Source organism: Ailuropoda melanoleuca, chromosome 14, assembly GCF_002007445.2.
Source record: "Ailuropoda melanoleuca isolate Jingjing chromosome 14, ASM200744v2, whole genome shotgun sequence".
NCBI classification, from domain to species: Eukaryota; Metazoa; Chordata; class Mammalia; order Carnivora; family Ursidae; genus Ailuropoda; species Ailuropoda melanoleuca.
This window is the reverse complement of record NC_048231.1, coordinates 85098416-85115584: the sequence shown is the minus strand read 5'-3', so window position 1 is coordinate 85115584 and position 17169 is coordinate 85098416. Positions and strand designations below refer to the sequence as shown.

The window sequence follows — 17169 nt, the reverse complement described above, 5'->3', positions numbered from 1 at the left end:
TTGTTAGGTTTAGAAAATCATTTGCTCTATTGGAACAATTTTCTTAACACACCATAAAAATTCCCAACAAGAACCTTCTTCCCAGGAAGGAAAAGCAACTGAAAACAGAGTAAACAATGAATGAGATTGTATAGCTAATACAAAAAAAAAAAAAAAAAGATAATTACCACTATCTGAAAATAATCACTAGGAATGACCACATCTCCATTCTTCATCCAATTCACAGTGGGCACAGGCTTTCCAGAAACTGAACATTCAAACTCAATATCCATGCTTTCATAGGCATACAGGTTGGAAGGGTGATTTAAAAACCATGGCGGAACTGCAAAGACAGAAAACCAAAGTGAGTGGGTGGGAAAGTGAACCTTTGTGCTAAGATCTTTGCCCAGTTAGAAACACTGCACAAGGAGAGAGAATATTTGTAATTCAATAATTCCCTGAAACCCTGAGTTTATTATACAGGAACCGCTGCAGAACACCCCCCCACCCCCCCCAAACACAGTTAAATAGTTGTAGTTAGTGGTGTTTTGCCTCAGGAAAGAAAAAAAAAACACTTTTGGAAAAAAAATATAACATCTAGTAAACATTCTGAATACCGCGTGTTTGTATCCAATTGACTTACATAAAAGATACTGAACAGTGCATAAAGCTATGGAAGCTATGCTGATAAAGTAAATAAAGGTAAGTTGATAATTCTGAGACAACCCAGAGTGCAAGACAAGAAAGCTTAGTGTCTCTGTAATTCTAGAATTTCATTGGGGTTTAGTTACAGTGATGGGCTCATTCCCTGTTGAAACTGGCTATGGTGATAGTCACAAAAAATGGCTATCATCTTTACTGTGGACACATTCCTATTGTCTTAGCAATTATCTATTGTGGTGCGTTGCTATACTGCATTATTATTTTCCCAGCATGATACGTGATATACTAATTTAATTTAATGTCTTAATTGCCATAATACTAGTTACTTTATGATGGAAATTTGTAATTGAAAGAAAATTACAAATAAAACACACCTTTGCTAATGAATCTCTCAGGCTTGGTCCCTCAAAACCCTGCCTAGGAAAGGGAAATTTTAAAAAAGAAATGTTCATTCTCTTCCACTGGGAATCTTACAATGATGCCAGATTTGAATATTCATGTTTCCTGAGACTCAGGTTAAATTTACAGTGAGGTAGCTGTCTTGATCTCGTTTTCAGGTAGGACATGGACATGCATTTTTAGTAGCCATTTTTAAAGTTAGATTGCATTTTCTTTTGTCGTTGTTGTTATTTCAGTGAGTAAGGAGTGCTAATTTTTGCTCATTTGGATTAACGCTTTATTTTGCTGTCTATGACCACTCCTGACTTCAAAGTCAACTTGTAAACACTGATGAATGTTCTAGAAAAATGGGAGAGCCTGTGGAAAGTTCTTAGTTTTTCTACTGAAGATCTTAGAAATCTTAATTTCTCTCTCCCTTTTCCTCTACCTCTTTCTCTCTCGTCCTCCTCCCTCCCTATTTTCCTGATTTTTAACTAAATATTTGGACCTCTAGGAAAAAACAACTTTAAAATTATTCAAACTTTCACATGGGCGAATTGATTTACATGACTCACAGCTCAGATGCATTAATATTCACAGACTAAATGCATGAAAAAAATGTCAGAGAGCTTTTCTAAAGAGAAGATATCTCCATTGTATACATAGCTGAAATTATTTATTTATAATTGATAATATTAGTAAGAGACTGTTTTTATTCCTTACCCAAATTCACTGACAATGAACGGAAAGGCATCAGAAATATTTCTTGAATACCTCTGAGCAGATATATTAGCTGTCTATTTGATTCTGTTCCCAATTTCATTATAGATTTCAATCAACTATTTGTTTACTAGCAAATACCCAATATTTATTGAGCTGACCATGTATAATTTATTAGTCTAAGTACTTTATATTTATTATATTCACCACACCTCTCTGAGACTCTGTGATTCCCATTTTACAAAGATGCTGAGGTGCAAGGAGTTGAAGCAACTTTCTCCAAGTCATACAACCTATAAATTGTGAAGCCAGACAGGCTGACTCCTCTGCCTACATCCTGAATTGTTTTCTAACAATTGTCTCTTTTGCCACTTGAAAATTCAGGTGGAAGAATAACTCATTAACATTTCCGAAGCCTCAAAGATAATGGAATAAGTAATTAGAACTACTAAAAATATAACACCATATTGTCTATTTCTCTTCCTCCTTTAAGACCTTCTACCCTGGGGCCAAGAAAACTGCCAGAGTCCGCCCATTCCTAGTATTCACTTTCATCAGAATTCATGATATCATTTAGGCCTATATCAAAGTTTTCAAATTTTGACTGGTATCCATCAGTGAAATTTGAAATTCATTTTTGGAGTTGAGACTACAGTTTACATATGTATGCATGTAAATATACATAAACATATACATATGAATTGTATGTAAATATACATAAACATATACATATATACACACGTATATCCAGTTATACTCCATTTTATTGCACTTCATTTAATTGAGTTTAATTTTATTGTGCTTCACAGATATTGAATTTTTTACATATTAAAGGTTTTGTGGCAACCCAGCATCAAGCAAGCACCATTTTTTTTTTTAAGATTTAGCCATCCATTTGAGAGAGAGAGAGAGAGAGAAGGAGAGTGGGGGGGGGGGAAGGGCAGAGGGAGAGAGAGAATCTCAAGCAAACTCCCCACTGAGCATGGGGCCTGATGTGGGGCTTGATCCCAGGACCCTGAGATCATGACCCAAGCTGAAATCAAGAATTGGATGTTTAACTGACAGAGCCACCAAGGTGCCCCTTGGCACCATTTTTCCAACAGCATTTGCTCACTTCATGTCTCTGTGTCAATTTTGGTAATTCTTGCAATATTTTGAACTTTTTCATTATTATATTTGTTACAGTGATCTGTGATCAGTAATCTCTGATGTTAATTTGTAATTGTTTTGGGACACCAAAAACCACACACATACATGATGGCAAATTGAATAAATAAATGTTGTATATGTTCTGACAGTTCCACAGACCACCTTTCCCCTGTCTCTCCTTTTTGGGCCTCCCTATTCCCTGAGACACAGCAATATTGAAATTAGTTCATTTAATAACCCTATAATGGCCTATAAGTGTTCACGTGAAAGGAAGAGTCACTCATGTCTCTCCCTTTAAATCAACTGCTAGAAGTGATTAAGCTTATAGAGGAAGGGATGGTGAAAGCTGAGATAGCCTGAAAGTTTTGTGCCAAACGGCCAAGTTTGTGAATGCAAATGAAAAGTTCTTGAAGGAAATTAAAAGAGCTACTCCAGTAAACACACAAATGATAAGAAAGTGATAGAGTCTTATCACTGATACGGAGAAAGTTTTAGTGGTCTGGATAGAAGATCAAGCCGGCCACATTATTCCCTTAAACCAAACCCTAATTCAGAGCAAGGCCCTAACTCTCTTCAATTCTGTAAAGGCTGAGAGGTGAGGAAGCTACAGAAGAAAACTTTGAAGCTAGCAGAGGTTGGTTCACGAGGTTTAAGGAAAGAAGACGCCCTCTGCACAACATAAAAGTGCAAGGGAAACAGCAAGTGGTAATACAGAAGCTACAGCAAGTTCTTCAGAAGATCTAGCTAAGATCATCAATGGAGATGTCTACATTAAATGAGAGCTTTTCAATACAGACAAAGCAGCCATGTATTAGAAGATGCCACCTAGGATTTTCATAGCTACAGAGGAGAAGTCAATGCCCGGCTTCAAAAAGCTTCAATTCCTGACTCTCTTGTTAGGGGCTGATGTAGCTAGTGACTTGAAGTTGAGGCCAGTGCTCATTAGCCATTCCAAAACTCTTAGGAACTTAAGAATTATGCTCAGTCTAAGCTGTCTATGGTCTATAAAGGGAACAACAGTCTGGATGACAGCACATCTGTTTATAACATGGCTTATTGAATATTTTAAGCCAACTGTGGAGGAAAAAAGATTACTTTCAAAATATTACTGCTCTTTGACAATGTACCTGGTCACCCAAGAGCTCTTGATGGCGATATACAGTGAGATTAGTGTTGTTTTCCTGTCTGCTAATACAACATCCATTCTGCAAACCATGGATCAATGAGTAATTTTGACTTTCGAGACTTATGATTTAAGAAATACATTTTGTAAGGCTATATAACTACCACAGATAGTGCCTCCTCTGAAGGATCTGGGCAAAGTCAACTGAAAATATTTGGGAAAGGATTCATCACTAGATGCCATTAGAAACACTTGTGATTCATGGGAAAAGGTCAAAATACCAACACTAACAGGAGTTTGAAGAAGTTGATTCCAATCCTCATGGATGACTTGAGAGAGCTCAGAACCTCAGTGGAGGAAGGAACTGCAGGTGTGGTGGAAATAACAAGAGAACTAGAATTATAAATAGATTTTTTTAAAGGTTTTATTTACTTATTTGATGGAGAGAGACAGGGAGAGAGGGAACACAAGCAAGGGGAGTGTGAGAGGGAGAAACAGGCTTCCTGCTGAGCAGGGAAGCCAATGAGGGGCTCGATCCCAGGATCTGGGATCATGACCTGAGCTGAAGGCAGATGCTTCATGGCTAAGCCTCCCAGGTGCCCCGAGAACTAGAATTAGAAGCAGAGCCTGAAGATGGGATTGAATTGATGCAATTTCATGATCACATTTGAATAGAAGAGAAGTTGCTTCTTATGGATGAGCAAAAAAAGTGGTTTCTTAAGATGGAATCTACTCTTGGTGAAGATGCTGTGAATATTGTTGAAATGACAATAAAAGATTTGGAATATTACATAAACTTAGTTGATAAAGCAGCCTTAGGGTTTGTGAGGAGTGACTCCAATTTTGAAAGAAGTTTTACTCTGGACAAAATGCTATCAAACAGCATCACATGCTACAGAGAAATCATTCATGAAAGGAAGAATCAATTGTTGCAGAAAACTTCATTGTTGTCTTATTTGAGAAACTGCCACCCTAGCCTTTAGCAACCATCACCTTGATCAGTCAGCAGCCATCAGCACTGAAGGAAGACCCTCCACCAGCAGAAAGATTACAACTCACCGAAAGCCCAGGTGATGGTTAGCATTTTTTAAACAATAAAATATTTTAAAATTAAGGTATGTATATGTTTTTTAGACTTAATGCCATTGTACATTTAATAAACTACATTATAATGTAAACATAAATTTATATGCAGCAGAAAACCAAAAGATTCATTTGACTCACTTTATTGCCATATTCAGGTTATTATGGGATCTGGGAGAAAATACACACACATGCATACACACACAGATATGCATTTATGTGTATATACACACATGGACATATACATACACACATATACATACATGTATACACACATATACACACACACACACACACATATGTGTGAGAGAGAGACGTATGCCTATTTATTGATTGATATATGCCTGAGGTGTGTGTGTATGTGTATAGTAACTATCTATTTAGAGAGCAGGGGTGGTGGGGGGAGAGTAGAACAGAAATAAAAAGGGTTAGGAGTAAGAGAAAAAGAAGAGGAAAGACTGTCAGATCTATGCAGAAGAAGAGCAAAGAAAAGTGAAGTTCCAGGAGCCCACATGATGGAGCCAGACTGCCTGGGCTTAAGTCCCAGCCATTCCACTCACTGCAAGTGCTTCAGTTACTGTCCTCATCTATAACCTGGAGATAAAAATTGAGGACAATGAATGCACAAAATACAGTGCCTAACTGTATTTTAAAGAAAAACAATAAATAGAAAAGTATACCTGAGTATATCGCCCACAACAAACTGATTATTGTATATATGTGTATAGAAATACACATATGTGTATAGAAATATACACATATATACATAAATATGTAAATATATATGGGTATGTGTGATTCTCCAGTTTGACTTATCCTTTTGTAGTCTCAATGTCCAAAATAGGGTATTTTGCATAGCAAAATTTCTTAAACACAAACAACTAAAGTTAAATGGTGGCTATTTTCTAATAATTTTGAGAAATATTTCTAATAATTTTGAGAAATATTTCTCAATTTGAGAAATACTCTTCCTGTTTATTACCTCTCAATGGACCTAAATAAGCCAAATCTGATCATAGTGAATTCTCAAAACCTTCTGTTTTATTGATTAATAAGATATAGTGACTTCTGGGGCACCTGGCTGGCTCAGTTGGTAGAGTGTGCAACTCTTGATCTTGAGGTTGTGAGTTTAAGCCCAGCACTGGGTGTACAGATTACTTTAAAAAATTAAATTAAATTAAATTAAATTAAATTAAATTAAATTAAATTAAAAGTTACTTGTGATTAGTTAAAGGGATAATTTGACTTAAATATGTAATTATTATTGTATAACAGTAATACTAAGGATGCTTCAAAAATTTTTTCTACTTCCAAATATATATGTGAGCCATGATCTATATTTTGCGATTTTTCTCTTATTCCTTACACTGGATACCTATCTTCCCTGGCTGTCTTAATACCTTCATTTCTATCGCAGGTTTTCCAGCTTTCACCATATGCCAGACAGTGAAGTAGGATAAATAGCTTCCCTCACTTAAATGGGAAAGTTGCAGCATGAAACAATACCACACATCGGACATGGGTCTAAATCCCATGTTTTCTGAAAATATACTGCCTAACTTGGGCAGTGCTACCAGTCATGAGTAATTTTTGTGGTACGGATAAGGGCTAATGATTTCTCTTCATATTTTAATGCCTCCTACACTGCTTCATCCTCGGCACATCTCAGCAAAGATTTGCTGATGATGCTTATAAAAACTCAAGCAATACAATACACATTTTTATGTTTTCTGTGGCAATATGAATATAAGATGATGAGGAAGAGTTTGAACAATGTCATGGAAACCACATATCTAACAACATACTACTTTATTGTCTTGGAAAATAAAATATCAATGAATGATGAGAAAAAACAAGAAAGAACAAAGCACGGTGTAGCAGAAAGGAGTAAGTATCTGTTATATTGGATACTTTCCAAAAGGCTTAAAGTTCTTCCCTGTTTGAGCAAAAGGAATTAAAATAAATACAGAATTGAGGAGAGAGTCTTCAAGAGGTCTAAACACATAAGCCGGGGGTTGGATTAGAAATCAGGTAAAAGCTTCTTAATCTTGCTTTAAATAATGCATAACCAAACAGCTACCTGTTTTCCTGAAGCTCCCATCCATACATCCCGTATATACACAGGAGGGTTCAACTTAACAACTGTGCCCCACCCTTTTCTAATCCTGTCTTTGTTCATTCTGTTTTCTCTTCCTGAACTGTTTTCCATTTTGTCTTAGACTGTAGACATCCTACCTATCCATCATGAATCCACTTCTCCAAAAGGTCACCTTAATTTTTCTTCTTGTAAAATTCTCTCTCCTTTTAGAAATCCCACTGGTACTATTTTTACTGATTTTATGGCACTTGACATGGCTACCTGAACAGTAGTTTATAACTTGTTGGGGGAAGAAGTTCTGCCACACTAACATCAATTTAACCCATTGTTTAATATATATTTGATGTTGACACTATTCCGGGAGAAAGTGAACAAATTAAGTTTACCCAGTTTTTCTCTTCTTATTTGATCCCTTTGTCTTTTTCTGTGATGAACAAATTAGAATCTGCTGCCTGGAATTTAGGATCTAGGTATAATCATATTATACCTTTCACAGCTCTGGAGTCCTATATTCTTAACACAAATTGCAACTGGGATGAAAGAAGGAATATGATTCATCAGTGGATGTAGGTATGTTTTGTCAGCATTTTTCTGATCATGGATTCTTGCCTGGAATTACATTCCTCAGATGATACAAATTCTATTTATTCAGTAAAAGGAAACTCAAATATTCCGTTTCCCATGACATTTTATCTTTTGTGAATCTGATAATGGACTTTCCTGCTTCTTATAGTGCTCTCTCTCTTTGTGCCCAGTTTTCATATCACTTATTATTTTAAGATATCTTTCACATATATCATTATTTACCAACCACAGTATGATTCTTACAGATGGGATCTGAAGCATACACTTTCTCTTTTAATTTTCTTTGAATATTACACAATACCCTCTCCCTTCCACTCTCCTGGAAGGAATAATTTCACTACTTTAAACTATTTGATGGGTAGCAACTTCTTAATGACTAATAAAAATGAAGTACCATGAATTTTCAAGTTTATCAAATTGTGCCATTTACATAGTATTAATCCATTTCAGAGAATTGCTTAACATACACGTACAATGCTACAACAATTTCAAGCAAGATATTGATTTTAGTTATACTCTCTTTGGATAGAATAAAAATTTATGACCAGAAATAAATTACTTACATTTCCCTCAGATGCTAGTTTCTCAGGATCTTCTACAGGACTTATAGTACATATACAAAGAATTATTTTAATTTGGGGGCTGAGGGAATAAGGAATAATGACCAAAAATGGCTAATAAGCAACAGAAATATGGACAAAATATAATTTGTTCTTGAAAGTGTTTATCATACCTTGAAATGACTAATAGATGAGAAAACCCTCTATCCTGAAATCATTAGACTTGTATAACTAAACCTTAAATTTGTGTTAAAGTTTTCTGTAAATTTATCTGGTGTTCTCCTAGGACTTTCTATGTTATGACTAATCATTTGAATTTTATAGAGTGAGATTTCTTCTGTAATTTCAAACCCAAAGCCATCAACAACAATCTAAATAGTATTATGAGTTTTATTTCATGTAACAGATGCCTCACAAGTCTTTTCAGGAATGTCCCATATCACTCCCTAATCCTTTTTGATTTGGCTTCTAGTATTTTTTTTTAAAGATTTTATTTATTTATTTGACAGAGATAGAGACAGCCAGCATGAGAGGGAACACAAGCAGGGGGAGTGGGAGAGGAAGAAGCAGGCTTCCAGCAAAGGGGCCCGATGTGGGGCTCGATCCCAGGACTCTGCGATCACGCCCTGAGCCAAAGGCAGACGCTTAATGACTGAGCTACCCAGGCGCCCCTCTCGTATTTTTATTTTTAGGTAAGTTATTTACAGCTACTCTTTTCCAGTTATTTAAGTATGTAATAAAAGCAGGTTAATTGTAAAATACTGCTCTAATACATATAATTAATAATTAACTAATACTCTGTATTACCTTGATTTTGAGAAGATTCTATACATTCTAAAGATTCACCACAACTCTGAAATGGCAGAGAATGCATTTTTAAAGCCATGCCCATGGCTTAAATAAACACAAGGCAGCACAAATCACTTTGGTCAATGATTAACAAGAATGGAGAGAAAAAGAAAAAAAAACAGATTGGTGAGCTTTTATTAGGAAGAAAGGAAAAATTAGCATGATCCTTGAGTGGCTGCATTTCCACTCTGAGTACAGTTCTCAGACAGGACAGCTCTCTCCAAGTTCCCAAGCCCTTTGAGGTTAGTTAATTTGTTGTTAAAATAGTAGACATAACCCTATCAGTCTCCACTTGAAAACAAATATCTAAAGAGACAGACTCCACTAAATGTCAAAAATATGTTTGCTGCCAAATTGGACTACCTCTATACCCAAAACAAATGGTTCTTTCAAGTGCACTATCACAATTGTATCAACAGATAATTTCACCTTAAGGAGCCATAGTTTCATATGTAATCACATTCAGATCTGTAAAGAAGGCCACTGGGCATTGAATGTAGGTTTAGAGATAACATGTCCTAGTGGGGGAAATCATCTTTATAAATTCAGGCTTTCATGCTAAACATACCTCAGCCAATTCCTAGTTTTATAGAACAATGTTTCTAATGGACTGCTCAATTTATAGATGAGGAATTGTTCTCTTACCTCATAGTTTCAATGCAATTCTTCTTGCACTAACTTTTGTTGCCAAAGTAACTTTCTTTCAGCTAACTTGATCTCTAAATGCATAATCCTCCTTCTCCCTTTTTAACAAGGAGCTATGTGATGTATCTCTGGCCAATCCAACACTTCTCTCTAGGTCTTATGTGACAAGTAACTTGAAGTCTGCTGAATATTTCTCTCTAGTTTGCTCTTTCCTACCTACACATCTGTCCTCCCCCATAGGAAGGGTGTTGAGATTTGCATTTCATTTTCTATTTAAGTTGTCTCTCACACATACATGTCTGTACTCTCCTAAAAAATTTAGGTTGGGTTCTAGCCTTAAATGACTAGAATGCATTCTGCATTGGAAGTAAAAGCTCACTTGAGTTTTAACTATTAATATTGACTGGGGCTGGGTCCCACTCTTCTGGAAAAAAAAAAAGAAGGGTTTTTTTTTAAGCTATGAATTTTATTCTTAGCATTTTCCATTCCAAGAAGGGTTTCAATCTAGTCCATCAGTGATCATTTCCACAGAGAGAGAAAGAGGGGCAGAGAACAGGAGATATATATACCTATATATATATAAATTTTTTCCTCCCACAGAAGTAAATATATCATCATTAAAAATTAATTGACAAGAAAAAGCAGGTAAAAAAACAACAATTCCTTTCATTGTGACATCAAACTGGTTGTGAATCCACTAAGCTACTAGCTTCTTAAGGACAGGGACTGCCTTTTCCAAATTTGTGTCCTCAAGGCCAAGCACAAGATAGGTGCTAATAAACATTATTGAGGCCTGGGTGTCTTCATAGGACAATCCTTTCACATTCAGTCACTTCCTGGCTGCAACTGAGGAACAGCTATGAAAAAGCTAGATGATGAACAACATTTAAGACATACGAGTATACTTTTCTTCAAAGTAATAACAATTAGAGCAACAGAATATTAGAAATATAAACTATAATAAGCTACTCTGCTGTAGTTGGCAAAGATAGTATTTTAATCACCTTAGAGATATGAAGACCTTTTGATTTCATTTCCTACACCATCAGTACTTCTTATTGTGGCTACAATATGCTAAAAAATTCTTCCTCCCATCTAAAAATTCTGGTCTATGAAGAACATCTGATCTTCAACCTTTACTTTAGAGTTCTTTATATATGCTTGGAAACTATTTTAGACCTCTCCTCACAATTTTCTTTATCCAGACAAATAATCCCATTACCCTTCCTCAGTTCCAGCTCTTTCTGTAATCAGGGTTTGCTTCTCTATAAATACAGACTGAGCTTTCCATTTCTCTCTTTAGTTGTGGAGCCTAGGACCAAATTGGCAGAATGATGCTATGAGGCCCAAACCCGTGATAAAAATAATAGGAGGATTACCTCAAGGTCCTAATTCTATACGCTTCCTGATGTTATTGTCATGCCTTTGGAATGATTTTTTTTAAAGATTTTATTTATTTATTTGACAGAGACAGCCAGTGAGAGAGGGAACACAAGCAGGGGGAGTGGGAGAGGAAGAAGCAGGCTCCCAGCAGAGGAGCCTGATGTGGAGCTCGATCCCAGAACGCCAGGATCATGCCCTGAGCCGAAGGCAGATGCTTAATGACTGCACCACCCAGGCACCCCAAAGGAATGATTTTTGTGCTATCAATCAAGACTTAGGTGGATATTGGCAACTATCCAACAATTAGGTTAGTGTGTATACACACATGCACAAATATGTATGTGTATGTATATCTAAACATAAACACATATTTTAATATATGTACTTCTATATCACATATATATTTGTATTCCCATAAACATCTATGTAAACTATATAATCACCTAAAATACTTATGTTTAAAATGTCACGTATACATGTAAACACAGATAATTATACATTCACAGATATAAAATTTATAAACATCTTTCTTTGCCAATTTTTAATTTTAGCTGTGAAGGAAATGAAAACATGTTAAAACAAGATAAAATGTTGTCATGTATGTTGTATGATGACAGAAATAATATATCTATAAAATAAGTTATCCAATTCCTAACATTGCATACTGACAAGAATTTGAGAGCTAGCATTTTTTCCTCAGTTAAATGTTTTCTAGCATGCCTTCTTGATATTTGAGAGTAAAAGATGTGGATATTCTAAAAGTCTAGAAAAAAATGTCTCTGCCATGCATGAGAGCTATTTCTGTGTATTTTCAAATGTATTTAGAAGAATTATAATAAATTATAGTAGAAAATTTGTTTTTCAAGTTTCTTATTAGTAGTAAATACTCAATGAGGGAATCTTTCAGCATATTTAACTAGGAAAATGATGGATTCTAACACACATCTAATTTCTCTCCCTCAACAGCTAATGAAATAAACTTCAGTCCCAGTACATACAAACAGGAACATAAAAATCAACAACAAAAAAAGAAAAGAAAGCATAGACAATTGAAAAAAAAAATGAAACATATTTTTGGAGGAGAAAGATGGATTAGGATTGAGTTCCTTATCTGTCCTTTAGACACAGAAATGGCCCTGAAGTTTGGGGCAAAAGCCTAAGAATTCTCAGTAATACCTCCAAACTTGAATCAATGCAAAACCTATGGATATAGCCTTATGTTTCTCCTTTACTGAGAGAGGAGAACCTGGAAGGCTGTCGAAGAGACATACAGGAAATGGGGCTGACTACGGTGAAAGCTCTTGGGCTAACAGTGAGCTAAAGACATGACCAGAAACCTAAGGACCAGCCCCTCTACTCTAGAAAGGAATGGGAGCAGCACCAGCCAACACAGTATGTTGCATCAATTATACCCATTCCCCAATCATTCCTGTTGGTTCTTTAAAAAAGGCACAAAATCTGAAATCTCCAGCCTTCTAACAGGAACCCAATGGGTCTAAGGCAGGATGGTAAACAAGTCTACAAGTAACTTTTATTGTATTAGAGCAAATAGTGTCTAGACAGAGCCACCCACACATGAGCAAGATAAAAGACATATTTGAGAAATATGAAAATACATTACAGCCAACAATGAGAGACAGAAAAACACAGAGGCACAGAGAAAGGTAGTTGGGCAAAGGGAGAGAGGAAAACAAAGCACTCAACCCAGAAGAAATACAAGGGTAGGAAGAGGAATTGCTCAAGGTGCATTACACAATGGATTCACTTCATATGAGAATAAATTCAATATAACTAGAGGTCAAAGACTAGATGATAAAATAACAGAATGAAACAGAAAGAGATAGTGGACCTAAGAAATAAATCAAGGACCAAAACAACATCATTAGAGAGCCAATATATAAATTATAAAGTACAAGTAACATAAAAAAAAAACTACTAAAAATCATATTACCAACATAGAGGAGGCTTGAGATAATCACAGTAAATGTAGATGAAAAAAGCCAAAGGACTAAAATAACACAAAGCTTGTACAGAAAGAGGACTAGCAGAAATGATCAAATATTAAGATAACTGGAATTCTGATGCACAAGCCCACAAATGGAACACAATATATATCCAAAGATAAAATAATAGGACATTTTCCCTGAAAAATAAATCAGAAATTTCAGAATCAAAGACTATACCATGTTCCTAGGAAATTGAACACATAATTCCCGATAGAGAGACATATCTCATTTGGGCTACTGAATCTGGAGGATAAAGAATTATCTGAACATCCAGGCAGAAAAAACAAAATCAAAACAATCTGTATGAGGTAAGGGGGAATCAGATGTCCATATAGTAATATCCAATGTCGGAAGACAGTGAAGCAATATTACCCAAAAATATTATATATGAACCTTTCTATCCAAAACCACTTTCTCAATTATGAAAGTACTCAGAGAATATAGCTTGCTCTTTCTTTGTTGCTTTCTTTCTTTTTTAAAAAATATATAACACTTTCTAAAGCAAGTCTGACAACAAAATCCAGGCAGTTAAGAGTACTATCAAAATAAAATTTAGACATCTGATGAATGTGATGGATATTGACAATATCTCTATGCAGGAATAAAATAAACACAATGAAAATAAAATTGCTGAAGAGAATTCAATTGTTATGACCCGAACAGGAGACAACCAGCATTATAATTACTAAAATCAAAAGGTGGGGAATGAGAGTTGAGTGAAGTCCTGCTGTGAAGGCATTCCTGCCCTTATGGTAGGAATTTAATCTGTTCTGCCCTTAAATAAAACATTAATTTACAAAGACAAAAAGCAGTATCTACAGCTGCATGACACTGTCATAAATGTATTTCTACCTAGCCATTCAACTGTTCTTGTACATAGAAGGACACAGGGGATACTGAGACTTGGGAAGATTTTTTTTTTTTTTTGAACAGTAATAGGAGCTGACATTTATTAAGCATATCCTTGTGCCGGGAGCCATGCTAAAGCACTTTGCCAGGATCCTATTACTAATCTTTCATAACACACTTTTAAAGTAGGTACTGTTATTAGCATTTTATTTTACAGATGAGAAAAGTAAGGCTTTGTCCAACATCACCCAGTGACAGTGAGTTGAATAAGGGGGCTCTGCACTGCTGAGCTCTGGAAAGCAGAAGCAAGTGCCCTTCCTGGGGTGGGAGCCAAGCTTCCAGGTAAGGAGCGCCTCATAGATGCCAGGTCCTTTATTTATATGAACTCTGAGGCTTATGTATCCCTCTNTTTGTATCCCGCCACATTNCTGAATTGTTCTATAACTTCTAGTAGTTTGGGAGTGGATTCTTTTGGGTTTTCCATATAGAGTATCATGTCGTCTGTGAAGAGAGACATTTTGACTTCTTCTTTGCTGATTTGGATACCTTTGATCCCTTTTTGTTGTCTGATTGCTGTTGCAAGGACTTCTAGTACTATGTTGAATAATAGTGGTGAGAGTGGGCATCCTTGTCGTGTTCCTGATCTTAAGGGAAAGGCTTCCAGCTTTTCCCCATTGAGAATGATATCTGCTGTAGGTTTTTCATAGATGGTTTTTATGAGATTGAGGAATGTACCCTCTATCCCTACACTCTGAAGGGTTTTAATCAGGAAAGGATGCTGTATTTTGTCAAATGCTTTTCTGCATCTATTGAGAGAATCATATGATTTCTGAAATTTTCTTTCTGGATAAACTCTAAGACCCCGATAGATTTGCAAATGTTGGACCACCCTTGCCTCCCAGGATGAGTCCCACTTGGTCATGATGGATAATACTTTTAATGTAGTGTTGGATTGTATTAGCTAGGATCTTGTTGAGGATTTTGGCATCCATATTCATTAGGGAAATCGGTCTGTGATTCTCCTTTTTGATGGAGTCTTTGCCTGGTTTGGGGATCAAGGCAATATGGGCCTCATAGAATAAGTTTGGCAGCTTTCCTTCTGTTTCTATTTTTTGAAATAGCTTTAGGAGAATAGGTATTATTTCTCCCTTGAATGTTTGGTAGGATTCCCCAGGAAAACCATCCAGGCCTGGAGTTTTTTTTTTTTTGTTTTTTATTTTAAGATTATTATTTATTTATTTATTTGACAGAGATAGACAGCCAGCGAGAGAGGGAACACAAGCAGGGGGAGTGGGAGAGGAAGAAGCAGGCTCCCAGCAGAGGAGCCCGATGTGGGACTCAATCCCAGAACCCCGGGATCATGCCCTGAGCCGAAGGTAGATGCCTAACGACTGCGCTACCCAGGTGCCCAGGAGTTTTGTTTTTTGGAAGTTTGTTTATCACTGACTCAATCTCTTCATAATTAATTGGCCTGTTTAAGAAATCAATTTCTTCCTGTTTCAGTCTTGGAAGTTTATAGGTTTCCAGGAAGGCCTCCATCTCTTCCAGATTGCTTAATTTATTGGCATAAAGCTGTTGATAAAAGCTTCTAATAATCCTTCCAATTTCATTGGTGCTGGTTGTGACCTCTCCTTTTTCATTCATAATTTCATTAATTTCGGTCCTTTCTCTTTTCTTTTGGATAAGTCTTGCCAGCGGTTTGTCAATTTTATTGATTCTCTCAAAGAACCAACTTCTAGTCCTGTTGATCTGCTCTACTGTACTTCTGCTTTCTAATTCATTGATTTCTGCTCTAATCTTGGTCAAATGCTTCCTCGTGAGTGGATTAGTCCTGTCCCTCTGTTGCTGTTCCACCTTCTTGAGGTGAGAATATAAAAACTGCATTTTAGATTTTTCTATTCTTTTGAGTGAGGCTTGGATGGCTATGTATTTCCCCCCTAGGACTGCCTTTGCAGTATCCCATAGGTTTTGGACCATTGTGTTTTCATTCTCGTTGGTCTCCATAAATTGTTTAAATTGATTTTTGATTTCCTGGTTTATTGAATCATTCCTGAGCAGAAAAGTTCTTAGTCTCCAACTGTTTGAGTTTCTTCCAAATTTTTCCTTGTGGTTGAGTTCTAATTTCAAAGTGTTGTGGTCTGAGAATATGCAGGGAATAATTTCAGTCTTTTGGTATCAGTTGAGACCTGTTTTGTGTCCCAGAACATGGTCTATTCTTGAGAATGTTCCATGGGCATTGGATTAGAATGAGTATTCTTTGGTTCTGGGGTGTAGTGTTCTATATATATCTATGAGGTCCAACTCGATGAGTTGGACTCATTCAAAGCCCTTGTTTCTTTGTCAATTTTTTGCAAGGGTGTTCTGTCTATTTCTGATAGTGGAGTGTTGAGGTCCCCTACTATTAACATATTTTTATCTATATGTCTCTTTATTCTGGTTAAGAGTTGGCTTGTGTATCTTTCTGCTCCCCTGTTGGTGGCATATATATTTATAACTGTCATATCTACTTGTTGGATACATCCTTTAAGAATAATATAGTGCCCTTCTGTGTCTCTAACTATAGTCTTTAGTTTAAAATCCAATCTGCCTGATATGAGAATTGCTACCCCAGCTTTCTTTTGAGGTCCATTGGCGTGAAAGATGATATTCCATACCTTTACTTTCAGTCTGAATGTATCTTTAGGTTCAAAATGAGTCTCTTATAGACAGCAAATGGATGGGTCATGTCTTTTTACCCAATCTTCAACCCCGTGGCATTTTATGGGAGCATTTAGGCCATTTACATTGAGACTGATTATTGAGAGATATGATTTTAATGATGCCATGTTGCCAATAAAGTCTTTGTTTCTATAGATTGTGACTTTCTGTTCTTTATAACTCTTGGGGCCTTTTTACTTTTATAGAACCCCCCTTAATATCTCCTGTTTCATAACCATGAAACTGGTCAATGACTGGCGATTCTGGAAGGTCTTTATTTCTCCATCAATTCTGAATGACAGCCTTGCTGGATAAAGGATCCTTGGCTGCATGTTTTTCTCTGAAAGAGCTTTAAAAATGCCCCCCTCAACCCTTTCTCTCATTCCAGGTCTGTGTAGACAG

General features: G+C 36.2%; 1 protein-coding gene across 3 annotated transcripts in view; it reads right to left on the bottom strand.

Annotated features, from left to right (window-relative positions):
* The window catches only part of DCC (DCC netrin 1 receptor), a 1087479-nt gene that overhangs the window by 415948 nt on the left and 654362 nt on the right, over positions 1-17169 (bottom strand). For all 3 annotated transcript variants that reach the window (XM_034642890.1, XM_034642891.1, XM_034642892.1), the window contains exon 6: positions 168-322. In XM_034642890.1, the coding sequence (XP_034498781.1) occupies positions 168-322 (155 nt within the window). The remainder of the gene's footprint in view (positions 1-167; positions 323-17169) is intronic.